This window comes from Fundulus heteroclitus, unplaced genomic scaffold (assembly GCF_011125445.2).
Source record: "Fundulus heteroclitus isolate FHET01 unplaced genomic scaffold, MU-UCD_Fhet_4.1 scaffold_68, whole genome shotgun sequence".
NCBI lineage: Eukaryota > Metazoa > Chordata > Actinopteri > Cyprinodontiformes > Fundulidae > Fundulus > Fundulus heteroclitus.
Window position 1 is genome coordinate 761,403 of NW_023397121.1, and position 12,643 is coordinate 774,045.

The 12,643-nt window shown below is 48.1% G+C and overlaps 1 protein-coding gene across 1 annotated transcript in view; it reads left to right on the plus strand.

The window, feature by feature from the left end:
* The window catches only part of LOC105921873 (BCL-6 corepressor), a 34,155-nt gene extending 25,918 nt beyond the window's left edge, over positions 1–8,237 (plus strand). The window contains exons 8-12 of the mRNA XM_036133853.1: positions 248–414; positions 1,388–1,533; positions 2,260–2,337; positions 2,664–2,847; positions 6,844–8,237. Of these exons, the coding sequence (XP_035989746.1) occupies positions 248–414; positions 1,388–1,533; positions 2,260–2,337; positions 2,664–2,847; positions 6,844–7,993 (1,725 nt within the window). The 3' untranslated portion in view covers positions 7,994–8,237. The remainder of the gene's footprint in view (positions 1–247; positions 415–1,387; positions 1,534–2,259; positions 2,338–2,663; positions 2,848–6,843) is intronic.
* The last annotated feature ends 4,406 nt before the right edge of the window (positions 8,238–12,643 follow it).

Sequence of the window (12,643 nt, forward strand, 5' to 3'; positions counted from 1 at the left end):
GGTTTGTGACCTGTGAAACTCAGCCGGGTCATGGTGCACGTCTTCAGCGAGGCTTAGAAAGATACACCATCACCTGAAATGTCAGGTTGTGTTGCCAGTTTTAGAAGCAGGAAGTGAGGTTTGTGTTTCAGCTGATGAGGGATCCCAGCTCTAGGGTAGGAATGTTTAGGATGCAGGTCCAACCCGGGACCGTAGGTGGGTTCCTTTCCAACAGTCTCACTGTTGTTGCACGTCTTCTGTTCTCCAGGAGGTGGTGCTGCACTGCCTGGAGCGGCGGCTCTGTGACGTCAACCACAGGGACAACGCCGGCTACTGCGCCCTCCATGAGGCCTGCGCCCGCGGCTGGCTGGGCATCGTGCGGCTGCTGATCGCGCACGGCGCCGACGTGGACTGCAGCTCTCAGGACGGAACCAGGTGCAGACCCGTTTGTTGTTGTGTGTGGAGCTCAGTGTCAGTGAGGGGTTTAATTCTCATCCGGGATTCACGCAGCTTTTAAAGGGCATCCTGATGCACAGCTGGGCTGTTATACAAACACACGTTTAAATTTAACTGGGTTATCAGCTCAAACTAAAAATGCTACGTCTGACTTGTTCTGGGAAACTGTTTTCAGTTGTGTGTAGAGAACAATGTGTCGTCTGCATATCGACCAACCTTCCCTAACAGGCCTGTTTGGGCTCATTTAAAATGCTGATCATAGATGATTTTTATGCAGTTACAATATATTAGTCGTTTGTGATGTTGTAGTTTATTACCATAAAAGGAATAAATGAGTTATACCACGTAAGTTTAACCAGGAATTAAGATGGAAATCACCTGATTTGTTGCGTTGCATCGTTTTTTTTAATGCTCACTTTAAAGTGTCGCATTAGAGTTGATGGAAAATGGCAAAACTTGAATTAACTCACTAAGTTTTGCCAAAACAATTACACTCATTTAGGTTTTTGACTTTTACAAAAAACGTTCATCTTCCTGCTTATTTCCATTATACTTGAAAACAGGTTTGGAGGCAAGAACAGGTACGAATGGACCAACAAAGAGACATCAGATTTCTAAGATAACATGTTTCATGAATTGACTATATAAATAAAATTGAATTGAATTGAATAAGACTCATCTGTGAAAGAAATAAAAATCTTCACATCCATTAATGCCTCGATCCTGCGGTCCATGCTAGTTAGCAACATTAGCGTCAACGTATGACGGCGTTACTCTGTGTGTCTCCTGGTTAATTCGCTACAAACCAGTGGATGGAAACACGTCTGATGAGCATTTTCTTTGTTGCAGTATTTTAAAGGTTTGCTGAGAATTTCCATAAATCCTGCATGGAAGCAGAGCTAATGTCACCGTAGCACAGAACCGCTGATGAACGCTCCTGTTTTCTGCTCAGACCGCTTCACGACGCCGTGGAAAACGACCATTTAGAGGTGGTCCGCTTCCTGCTGGCCTGTGGCGCTGACCCCACCCTCACCACTTACTCTGGGCGCGGACCCCTCAGCATGACCCACAGCGCTGCCATGGAAACCTTCCTGGAGGGTAAGAGCAGAGAAACGTGCTCTGAGCTCGCTTAAAGTCCGGCCTCTGCTGATTCTCACTGTTTTACAGACATCATCAGTCCAGACCCTCCATCTGCTGAGCTCATAGAGCGGCTTTTATCATGCAGACTAGAACAGGCACAAACAGGCCGTAACTGCCTTAAACTAGGGAATTGCACCAACAGCTTTCTGATTGCAAGGCAGCTATTGTTCTCAGTGTGCTACCCTGTAAATAGCACCGATACGTCCAACATGCAGTCATTTGTTCCACTTATTTCCTAATAAAAGCTGCCGCTGCCCTGCAGGTTCATTCCTCCGTGTTCTAATTAGCTTTACGGCCAGAAATCACAGTTAAAGAGCTGAAAGGGGGCATTTATTGAAGGGAATTATTAAATATGGGGAGCATAAAGAGGACGGCATCAGCAGCCGCTCTGATTACCATTCCCTGCCTGTATTTGTTCTGCCGGCTCTTTCTTCCTCCGCTCTCTCCAGAGGAGCTTAATGAGGCTTGGCGGCTGAGTCCCAGAGCGGCTTACTGACAAACGCACACATTCCTGCCAGCACCCGTCTGCTCAGCGCCGGGGAGACGGCTCCGTCTGAGCACCAACACGCTGCCGCTGCTGCCGCTGCACATCTCTCACTCTGTGTGGCTCCTTGTTTCAGCTTCCTCCGCTCTGACTGCCGCCTCTTTGATCAGCCTTAACTCTGCGCCTCTCTCTGCCTGCAGACTATCTGTCCGACATCCAGGGAAGGTCGGAGGGCGATCCGGGAATCTGCTGGGAGTTTCACGGCAGCTCCGTGTGCGGTTAGTTCACACAAACACAACACAGAGAGGAGCAGGGGGGCTGGGATGGGTGGAAGAACTTCACCGGTCTGCAGCAACTACACAGAGATGAAAGCAGGAAGGATAAGGATTAGTCCAGAACCTGAGGGAGATCCAGATGAAAGATTACGGTCTTAAACAGGAGAAGGCTGAGGAGGAAAAAAACACATCTGGGGAGGGGACGGGCTAATGGGGCTTTAACAGAACTCCATCACAGATCAGGGCTGGTTCTGATAAGTTCAGACCTGGAGAAGGTCGACTGATGGGGCCAAAGTAGGTTAAATAATATGTTGTTGTTGCTCCTCCAGAGCCGTCCTGTGAGGCGGGGGGGTATAACATTCTGGCCGACCCACCTGGACCCGATGAGGATGAGGAGGACCAAGAGGAAGACGTGGATGAAGAGCACCGGGCCAGGAGGGAGGTCTTTGAGTTTGAGCTTTCCGACCGACCTCTGCTTCCGTGCTACAACATCAAGGTGCCGACGTTTCACGGGTGAGTCGGGTCCTCAGGGTGGAGGTCTCACTGGAGGACATGTGCTGCCAGCAGGGAAGGCTGGAAAATGGGTTAAAATGTCACAAGAAGCTGGAAAAATGGGTTAAAGTGTCACAAAAAGCTGGAAAAATGGGTTAAAGTGTCACAAAAAGCTGGAAAAATGGGTTAAAGTGTCACAAGAAGCTGGAAGATGGGTTAAAATGTCACAAGAAGTAAAAAAAAAAAATGGGATAAAGTGTCACAAAAAGTAAGAAATGGGATAAAGTGTCACAAGAAACTGGAAAATGGGTTAAAATGTCACAAGAAGTAAAAAAAATGGGATAAAGTGTCACAAAAAGTAAAAAAAATGGGATAAAGTGTCACAAGAAGTAAGAAATGGGATAAAGTGTCACAAAAAGTAAAAAAATGGGATAAAGTGTCACAAGAAGTAAGAAATGGGATAAAGTGTCACAAGAAGCTGGAAAATGGGTTAAAATGTCACAAGAAGTTAAAAAAAGGGATAAAGTGTCACAAGAAGTAAAAAAATGGGATAAAGTGTCACAAGAAGTAAGAAATGGGATAAAGTGTCACAAGAAGCTGGAAAATGGGTTAAAATGTCACAAGAAGTAAAAAAAATGGGATAAAGTGTCACAAGAAGCTGGAAAAATGGGTTAAAATGTCACAAGAAGCTGAAAAAATGGGTTAAAGTGTCACAAGAAGCTGGAAGATGGGTTAAAATGTCACAAGAAGTAAAACAAAAAAATGGGATAAAGTGTCACAAAAAGTAAGAAATGGGATAAAGTGTCACAAGAAACTGGAAAATGGGTTAAAATGTCACAAGAAGTAAAAAAAATGGGATAAAGTGTCACAAAAAGTAAAAAAATGGGATAAAGTGTCACAAGAAGTAAGAAATGGGATAAAGTGTCACAAGAAGCTGGAAAATGGGTTAAAATGTCACAAGAAGTTAAAAAAAGGGATAAAGTGTCACAAGAAGTAAAAAAATGGGATAAAGTGTCACAAGAAGTAAGAAATGGGATAAAGTGTCACAAGAAGCTGGAAAATGGGTTAAAATGTCACAAGAAGTAAAAAAAATGGGATAAAGTGTCACAAGAAGCTGGAAAAATGGGTTAAAATGTCACAAGAAGCTGAAAAAATGGGTTAAAGTGTCACAAGAAGCTGGAAGATGGGTTAAAATGTCACAAGAAGTAAAAAAAAAAAATGGGATAAAGTGTCACAAAAAGTAAGAAATGGGATAAAGTGTCACAAGAAACTGGAAAATGGGTTAAAATGTCACAAGAAGTAAAAAAAATGGGATAAAGTGTCACAAAAAGTAAAAAAAATGGGATAAAGTGTCACAAGAAGTAAGAAATGGGATAAAGTGTCACAAAAAGTAAAAAAATGGGATAAAGTGTCACAAGAAGTAAGAAATGGGATAAAGTGTCACAAGAAGCTGGAAAATGGGTTAAAATGTCACAAGAAGTTAAAAAAAGGGATAAAGTGTCACAAGAAGTAAAAAAATGGGATAAAGTGTCACAAGAAGTAAGAAATGGGATAAAGTGTCACAAGAAGCTGGAAAATGGGTTAAAATGTCACAAGAAGTAAAAAAAATGGGATAAAGTGTCACAAGAAGTAAAAAAAAATGGGATAAAGTGTCACAAGAAGTAAAAGAAATGGGATAAAGTGTCACAAGAAGTAAAAAAAAAATGGGATAAAGTGTCACAAGAAGTAAAAGAAATGGGATAAAGTGTCACAAGAAGTCAAAGCTGTTCCTGGTCCAACACGCCTGACTCCAGTGACGGACTTGTCCTCCCAGCAGGCAGCTCAGGTCTAATGAACCTCATTATTCATCTCAGGCAGGTTTAAGCAGAGGCAGATCTAAGGCTGCAGGACGCAGACCCCCAGAGACCAGAGTTCAACGCTCTAGATGTGAACCGCAGTAAGAAAAGAGGAGGAAAACTGTGTACTGGACTTCATGGTCAAGCAGATGGTCCATCTACCTTCTCAGAGACCAGCCAGGAGACCTAACAGTTCCAGGAGACCAGGTTACACCCTGAGGTCTCCTCCCAGTGAGGAGGATCTCCCTGGGATAGAGTCTGATTACCAGATGCCCAAACCATCTCAGCTGCTTCCGTATCATCAGTGAAGGTCTCTCCTCCCCCGTAGCTCTTGACTAGCTCCAGCCCGCCTGTGGAGGAGGTTTGCATCTGCCAGGCAAACCCTCAGAGACCTTCATCAACCTGTAGACCCAACGTCTCAGGAGGTGCTACCAGGGATGGGGCCAAAGGGGGCTTAGGTTGACTGATCTCCAGCTGCTTTAGGCTAAAGTTCATAGGACCTGATCTAGGAGGACCTCTCAGGGAACATGGGAGGTTCCCTACAATCAAAACTCCAATGGTGTTGTGGAGGTTTGGGAGGTTCTGCTAGCTGTAAAACCAACAAGGGGAACAGTCATTAGCACCAAAGGCTCGGACCAAGGCCACTACAGGTACCAGCTGGTTGGGCCGAGCTGGAAACTGTGAAAACCTGATGAAGGTGACCCGTCGTGACGCGGACAGATCCACGCCTCATTTAGAAGGACTTCTCAGGTTTCTCCGGTTAGCATTCAGCAAAGGTTGAGACCTCAGGTGTAGGGTTAGGGTAGCAGCATCGTTGCTGCAGCACACTTCCTGCCACCTCCATCTCCAGGATATACTACTCCCATACGACCCCGAGCTTCATGCATCCAGTATGGTCGTAATACGCCCCAAAGACCCAGCAAGGACCAGCCGGTGTACCCGCTTCTTCATCCAGTGCAAAGGTCAAAGGTACCCATCCTCTGCTAGGTTCTTGATGGGCGCCACTGGGACGGGATTGGGTCCGATGAGACCAAAGTGTGATGGGAGGCTGAGCAGAGGAAGAGCTCTCCTGCAAGCAGCCTTTGTATTTCATTCCCTCGTTTTCTTCCTCACCTTCCTGCCGGTTGGTCCAACGCAATCTTTCACACCCAGACACCAATTAGGCTGCGAGGAGCCGCTCAGGCAGGAGAGGAGGAGGAAAAACCTCCTCAGAGGAGCAGAGGCAGGACAGACGGAGGGGTCGTTAACGAGGATTGGATCGCCGTGGCGACACAGCTAATTGGCTTCCCCTCCGTCTTCCTCCCGTCGCTCCTCTCCACCTCTCTCTTTCTCCTCTCCCTCTCCTCCGTGGCGTCTGGCGTCGTGTTAATGGCTCCTCCTGGAAACAAGGCCACCGGGCGGCGGCGCCGTTCACCGAGCTGCTTAACATTCAGGAGGCGGCCGACTCCAGAGCAACATGTGGCCTTGTCTCCCGCTGGGTGTGTGCGCTAATCTGGCCTTCACACACACTCTGAGACACACCGACAGACAACCACACACCGACAGACAACCACACACTGACAGACACACACACACTGACAGACACACACACTGACACACACACACTGACACACACACTCTGACACACACACTGAGACACACCGACAGACAACCACACACACACACACTGACACACACTGAGACACACCGAGACACACCGAGACACGCTGACAGACCCTGTGAATCAATAACACCTCGGCTGATGTTTCCAGCCTCAGCAGCTGAATATATAACAGAGAAGCCGCTCCTCCTCCTCCTCCTCCTCTCTTCCACCTTCCTGCTGCTTTGACATTTAAGGAGGACGTGGCTCTGGTTCTGGTTCTGGTTCCACCAAACTGGGTTAATATTCCTGCAACAGAAAAACAATATTCTGAAATATAGTGTCACGTCCTCCTAAACTCTTATTAAACGTCCATTTCTAACGTTCTCTGTCCTTCATTTAAAGCTGAACAGTTTTTAAATCCCAAACTTTGTTGTTTTAGAACAATAACAGTGAGAACCCAGAACTAGGTACCATCCTTAGCTACGTAGAACGTCTGGAACCAGGCTAGAAAGGGTCTCTGAGGAGGTTTTTTACGTTGTTGTCTCCTTAGGTTCCTCAGATGCTTCCTCTACTCAGGGTTTGTCTCCTTTCTTCCTGCAGAACCAGAAACTGGCTCCTCCTGGGAGACGTCCTGGGTCGGCTCCGGATGACGTCGCGCTCCTTTCGCCGCCTCTTCCCACAGCTCAACATCCGGTGCATCCCTGAAGACGAGTTCTACCGGCAGGCGTCGCTGTCCCAGCTGCTGACGGGTCCAGATGAGCAGCAGCTGGCCTCCTTCAGGCCAGATGTGAAGGACCCTCTGGAGCTGGTGGAGGCCACCCCTGAGCTGGCTGGCATGCTGGGCTCCTCCCTGGAGTTTGTTGACAGCCGCTGGGACTCCCTGGACGTTTCGCCTCCCCAGACACCCCCGCCATCCCTGGGTCCACCTCCATGTCTCACGCTGTCTTTACCTCCAGAACCACCGGAACAGGAGTCCGGTCTCAAGAGCAGGACTGCAGGGTCCGCCTCAGGACCCAAACATTCAGGAGGTTTTCTTCCTGCCGCTAAATTAGATTCCCACTCCCAGGAACAGAAACAACAAAAGAACAAGGTTCCAACCTCTGGGAAACCAGGAGTGACGGTTGCTGCTAACTGGTGGGAACCCCAGAGACAACGCAGCCAGAACCCTGGGATCCATGGACCTTCTAATCCAGACTCTATGAAATGGGAACGAGAGTCCAAAGAAAGAACAGCCTCTGGACCTGGGTGCATTAAATCCACCTCTTTGGATGGAGGAACAAAGTGGGAACAACAGCGACTGGCGAGCAGAACCAAAGAGGTCGGTGAAGAACTGAAACCAGTTCAGGTTCACGATCAGAAGCCAGGACATTTAAATCCTCCACATTTAAAACAAGAAATGACGTCAAACACCCAAGGGGGCAAAGCAGGGACCGATCCGGATTCGTCTGCTTTGACTGACGTTCCGCCGCCAAGTGAGAAGCCTGAGATCTCCTCTAAGCTGGACCTGGTGGATCCTCAGGAAATACAGAGACCCGGTGGAACCACCACAGCAGCCAGGAGAGACACCAACATCTGCAAAGGGCTAGCAGGAAGCACCTTGAAGCTGGACGCCGCCTGGCAGAGGAACCTGACCAACGTCAGGGTCCACATCAGGGACCTGGGCATGAAACTTGCTAGCATGCAGAAGGAGGTGAAGAAGGACTCTGGGAAGGGGGTGGGGAAGGGTTCTAGGGTCCGAACAAGGTCATGAGCTCATGGTAGATCAACAGGAAACAACTGGTGATGTTGGCATGTCTGTATACTTTGTAAAATCTCCCCTGGATGATGTTCTGTGTGGGCGTCTGTCAACTGTAAAGACTTTTCTATTTATTGGCAGAGATCTGATCTTTGCTGTAAATATCACTGGGTCTGTGTTAGCATGGTGAGAGCGTCGGGTCTGTTCTGCATCCTGTTGGTTTATTGTCACTGTTCAATAAACAACAACGCAAAGAAACAATGAAAGCTTGAATTACTCCCATTAACCCCCTCACCACCAGCACCGCAATGGATTCAGTCATGTAGACAGACGGTAACACGCCATCATGCTTCAGACGAAGGATGACCAGGTCCACGAGATGTTTGATGATCTACCGTCACCGCTCTAATGTTCAGGTGTATCTTGATGAGTGTGGTGTCACAGATTGGGGTTTACCACCGTCTGCTGCACCAGACCTAGTTCTACCAACACATCCTGTCTCATCTGCCTGGGCACAAACTGATGGCATTTGAGGTTTCGAGGGGGTTTCCAAGGGTTAGTTTTTTAAATGAAGGAATGTTAGAAACATTCAAGACCTAAAGTCTGGGTACTTGGAAATGAGGTTCAGTTCCTTGATAGGTATGGTTGAGAAGAAGCTTTGGCCTAGTACTGGCTGCCAGGTTTTGGCCACATCTGCAGCAGTTATGTTGCCCAGACTGCTCAAAGGGAAAAGCTCAGAGAAGAACCTGTTGAGATTTCTTGAACACATCCTTATTAAAACCCAACCAGGGTCTTAGGCACCTTCTTGTTGCATTTCTTTAGTGCTGGGTTAGTTTTAGACTTGACCAAAGCTGAGAGATGTTGTGTACCCCACCAGAGAGATCTACCCCTCAGGCTGGGAGATCTTCAATCTATGTCCAACACCTCACCAGTCATTGAGGTTCTCTGTGGTTCAACACACCCCAGTCAGATAATTAGGTCTTTGGCAGGAGTCAGCCCTTTAATTCAGGTTCACTGGACCAGGGAGACTTCTAAAGGTTGAAGGACACTGGCCCTCAGGATGGGTTTGGAACCTCTGGTCTCTGTAGACCATGCTGAGCTCCAGTCTTGGTGTCCTGGGGTTCCACCATGCTGGGTTTGTGGTGAAACTGTCTGTGACAGAGGCTTCAGACAGAGAACATTGTTTTGGGTCATTTAAAAGTGATGGTTGGACACCTTTTTTCCAAATGTGGCAGAAGTACTTTGCAGCAGAGTTTTATCAGCTGAAGGATGATGCGTCTTTCTGATAGAAGAAGCAGGGAAACGTTAAAGGTCTTCTGACTGCTTGCAGCAGCTGCACTTCAAAGATTAAACTGAGATTGGATGGAGTATGTTGAGACCACTTAGGTTCATGTGCCTGTATTCATAAAGGTCCTCAGAGTCTCAGAGTTAAGATCCCTGCCTGGGAGCCTCAGCCTCAGGATTCAGACGCTGCCGAGAGCAACTCTGAGGAAGGAGACGAAGTTATATGTTATAGAGGAGGTGGGGGTGACCCCGTTACTAAGTGGGGTTGACCGTGTTACTAGGTGGGGTTGACCGCGTTACTAGGTGGGGTGACCCTGTTGCTAGGTGTGGATGACCCTGTGTGGATGACCCCATTACTAGGTGGGGTTGACCCTGTTGCTAGGTGTGGATGACCCCATTACTAGGTGGGGATGACCCCGTGTGGATGACCCCATTACTAGGTGGGGTGACCCCATTACTAGGTGTGGTTGACCCCGTTACTAGGTGGGGATGACCCCGTTACTAGGTGGGGATGACCCCGTTACTACGTGTGGTTGACCCTGTTGCTAGGTGTGGATGACCCCGTTACTAGGTGGGGTTGACCCTGTTGCTAGGTGGGGATGACCCCATTACTAGGTGGGGATGACCCCGTGTGGATGACCCCATTACTAGGTGGGGTGACCCCATTACTAGGTGTGGTTGACCCCGTTACTAGGTGGGGATGACCCTGTTACTAGGTGGGGGTGACCCGTTACTAGGTGGGGATGACCCCGTTACTAGGTGTGGATGACCCCGTTACTAGGTGGGGTGACCCTGTTGCTAGGTGGGGAAGACCCCGTTACTAGGTGGGGTGACCCCATTACTAGGTGTGGTTGACCCCGTTACTAGGTGGGGATGACCCTGTTGCTAGGTGGGGATGACCCCGTTACTAGGTGGGGTGACCCCATTACTAGGTGTGACGCTGTCTTCTAAGAGCTGATTGGTTGATTGTACAAGAAAAAAAACACAAATGAACTATAGAGAAATTCATTGATTAGACTGGGTTAAGAAATGTCATCATGATTAAACTTACAATTAACTGACCCATGGCATCAAAGAGTTTGAGTGCAGCTTATTTACATCTTCATCGTACTTTGACCTGCATATTTATTGTTACTCGTTTTCCTGCTGTATCTATTTGGTGTCAATGACCTGTCAGCATTTTACAGAAGATGGAGGAAAAAAGGTGGCACTGATAAACGGAACCGGACCGCTCCGTCCAGCTCGCAGCGCTGGTAGGAGGATAAAGGAGTGTTGAAGGGTAAATGGTCCCTGGATCACAGACTTTGTTGCCACAGATCATTGCACCTTTTTCTCTGCTTTGCAGCAACCTGGTGAGAAGCGCTGCAGCAGCAAAGAGATGGCATCAAGCTAGCAGACCTCCAGACGACCATTAGGCTTCTGACATTATCATGCAATACAGGAAATATTTTCTCTCCTATTTTATATTTATTCTTTGTTCTGTTTACTCCTGATTATTCAGTATTTTTTCAGTTATTTATTTATCCTCAATAAAATTATGTTATTAGAGCCGGCAACCTGTCAGGAAATTAATTTCCCTCAATAGGGACGATGACGTCTTCTCTGCATATTAATAACTGGTTGTTAAAGAAGTTAATGAGGTTATTTCATCCATTGTTCAGGTGGTGATCAGCCAATCAGCTCTCTCTGTTCAGGGTGGATCAGCCAATCAGCTCTCTCTGTTCCACCATCTTCCTGCTTCACGAGGCTCACTAGAAGTCCTCCTCACTCCAAACCATTTTTCCACTTTAGGAGCTCTCTGAAGGACTGAGATGGTTTGTGAACAACAAAGATTTTTCCCCTAAAATGACGTCACTGAGAGCTCCTTGGATCAAAACTCGACTAAAACTCCAAACTAACCCAAGCAGTTCATAATGCAGGTTATTCTAAGCAGAGGTTTGCAGCTGGGAACTTCCCTTCTGTGGGAAGGTGTCTGATTTACAGCACCTGGAGCCCATTCCAGATGTTGTTGAGTTTGTGCTGCTTCCTGAAGGCTGTAGATGTCCAAAGCTTCTGGAGACAAACCCCAGCAGGCCGGAAGCCAAAGGAGCTTCTGCAGAGTCAGAAGTTTACAGAGCCGGTTACTGAAGCCCAGCCTGGGTTTCTGAACCATGAACAGGGCAGACCACAGCAGCAGGTTGAGTCTGAGACGGCGGCTGGTCATGTTAGACACCCGTTGGGTTTTACACCACAAACACGGCAGCTGCAGGTCCGTACCACGGATGTGTGCTTCCTCTGCTGCTCGCTCTGAGCAGAGTTTGATCAGAACTGACGACAAACCACCGACACCTCTCCTTCCTGCTGCGGCTTGGCGTCACAGCAAACCAGCCGGGTGTCTCTGACACTAGGGGCAGCTCTGGTTTCAGGTTCCAGATGGGCCGATTCATCAAACTGTGAGCTAACTTTGCCAGAATGGCTCCTAGAAATGCCCCGATCCATCCGTGCCGTGGATGTGGGTATCTGTGGCGGTGTGGCTGCCTGGAGCCATGCAGGAGACGGCAGATTGAATTGCTAATGCGCCGCAGGGTGTGTGCGCTCCGTCTGGCTGGCAGCGCTGAGGCGAGCGGCGCTGCTGATGAATATTTAACCAGAGCGAGGCAGAGCGGCCATCATTTATTGATGCTGCTGAAGGCAAAGATGAATCGGCTGTCTGCGAACACAGCAACAGCCGGCATCCAGGCCAGACTCCGCTGTGGATGAGAGGCGGAGAGCAGAGGCTTCCTCACCAGCATAAAACACTTGTATCTGCATGAGGAACTCAGCAGATGTTCAGCTTCTGCTGGAACACTCAGGAACATTCAACGTTCCTGACGGTACTTCCTGTTTTCATTGCTTCATCCTTCCAGGGTCACAGTGAGTCAGGTGACTGTCTCCAGAGGTCTCTGGACCGGAACCGGGGCACTAACTAGACCGCTTTAACATTATTTGTAGGTCCATACAGGTCTTCCTGCTTGTTCTGGACCTGGATGCCCTCCCATGGGGATTTGCCAGAACCCTGCCCCCCTACCCCCCTTCCCTCCCCACACACACACACACACCAGTCACCCTAATGATATCTACGCCCTGAAGTTGGGTTCACACCGTGGTATCAACAGCCTTCTGAGACAAAATCTGCTCTTGTGAACATTGTGAGAATATCTGTGGTTTGGGTTGTGCAGATGCAACAAGCCCAGATTTAGCGTTCTTCTCACCCAAACCGACCGACAACAACCATCAGTGTCGACATTATCAGGACTAAATCTGCAGTCTTCAAGTGTCAGCACCACTCCCATAAGTACTTTCCTTCGGTATCTCTCCATTTTTTCTCAGTCTGACTCCAAAACTGGAGCTACCCACCTGTGA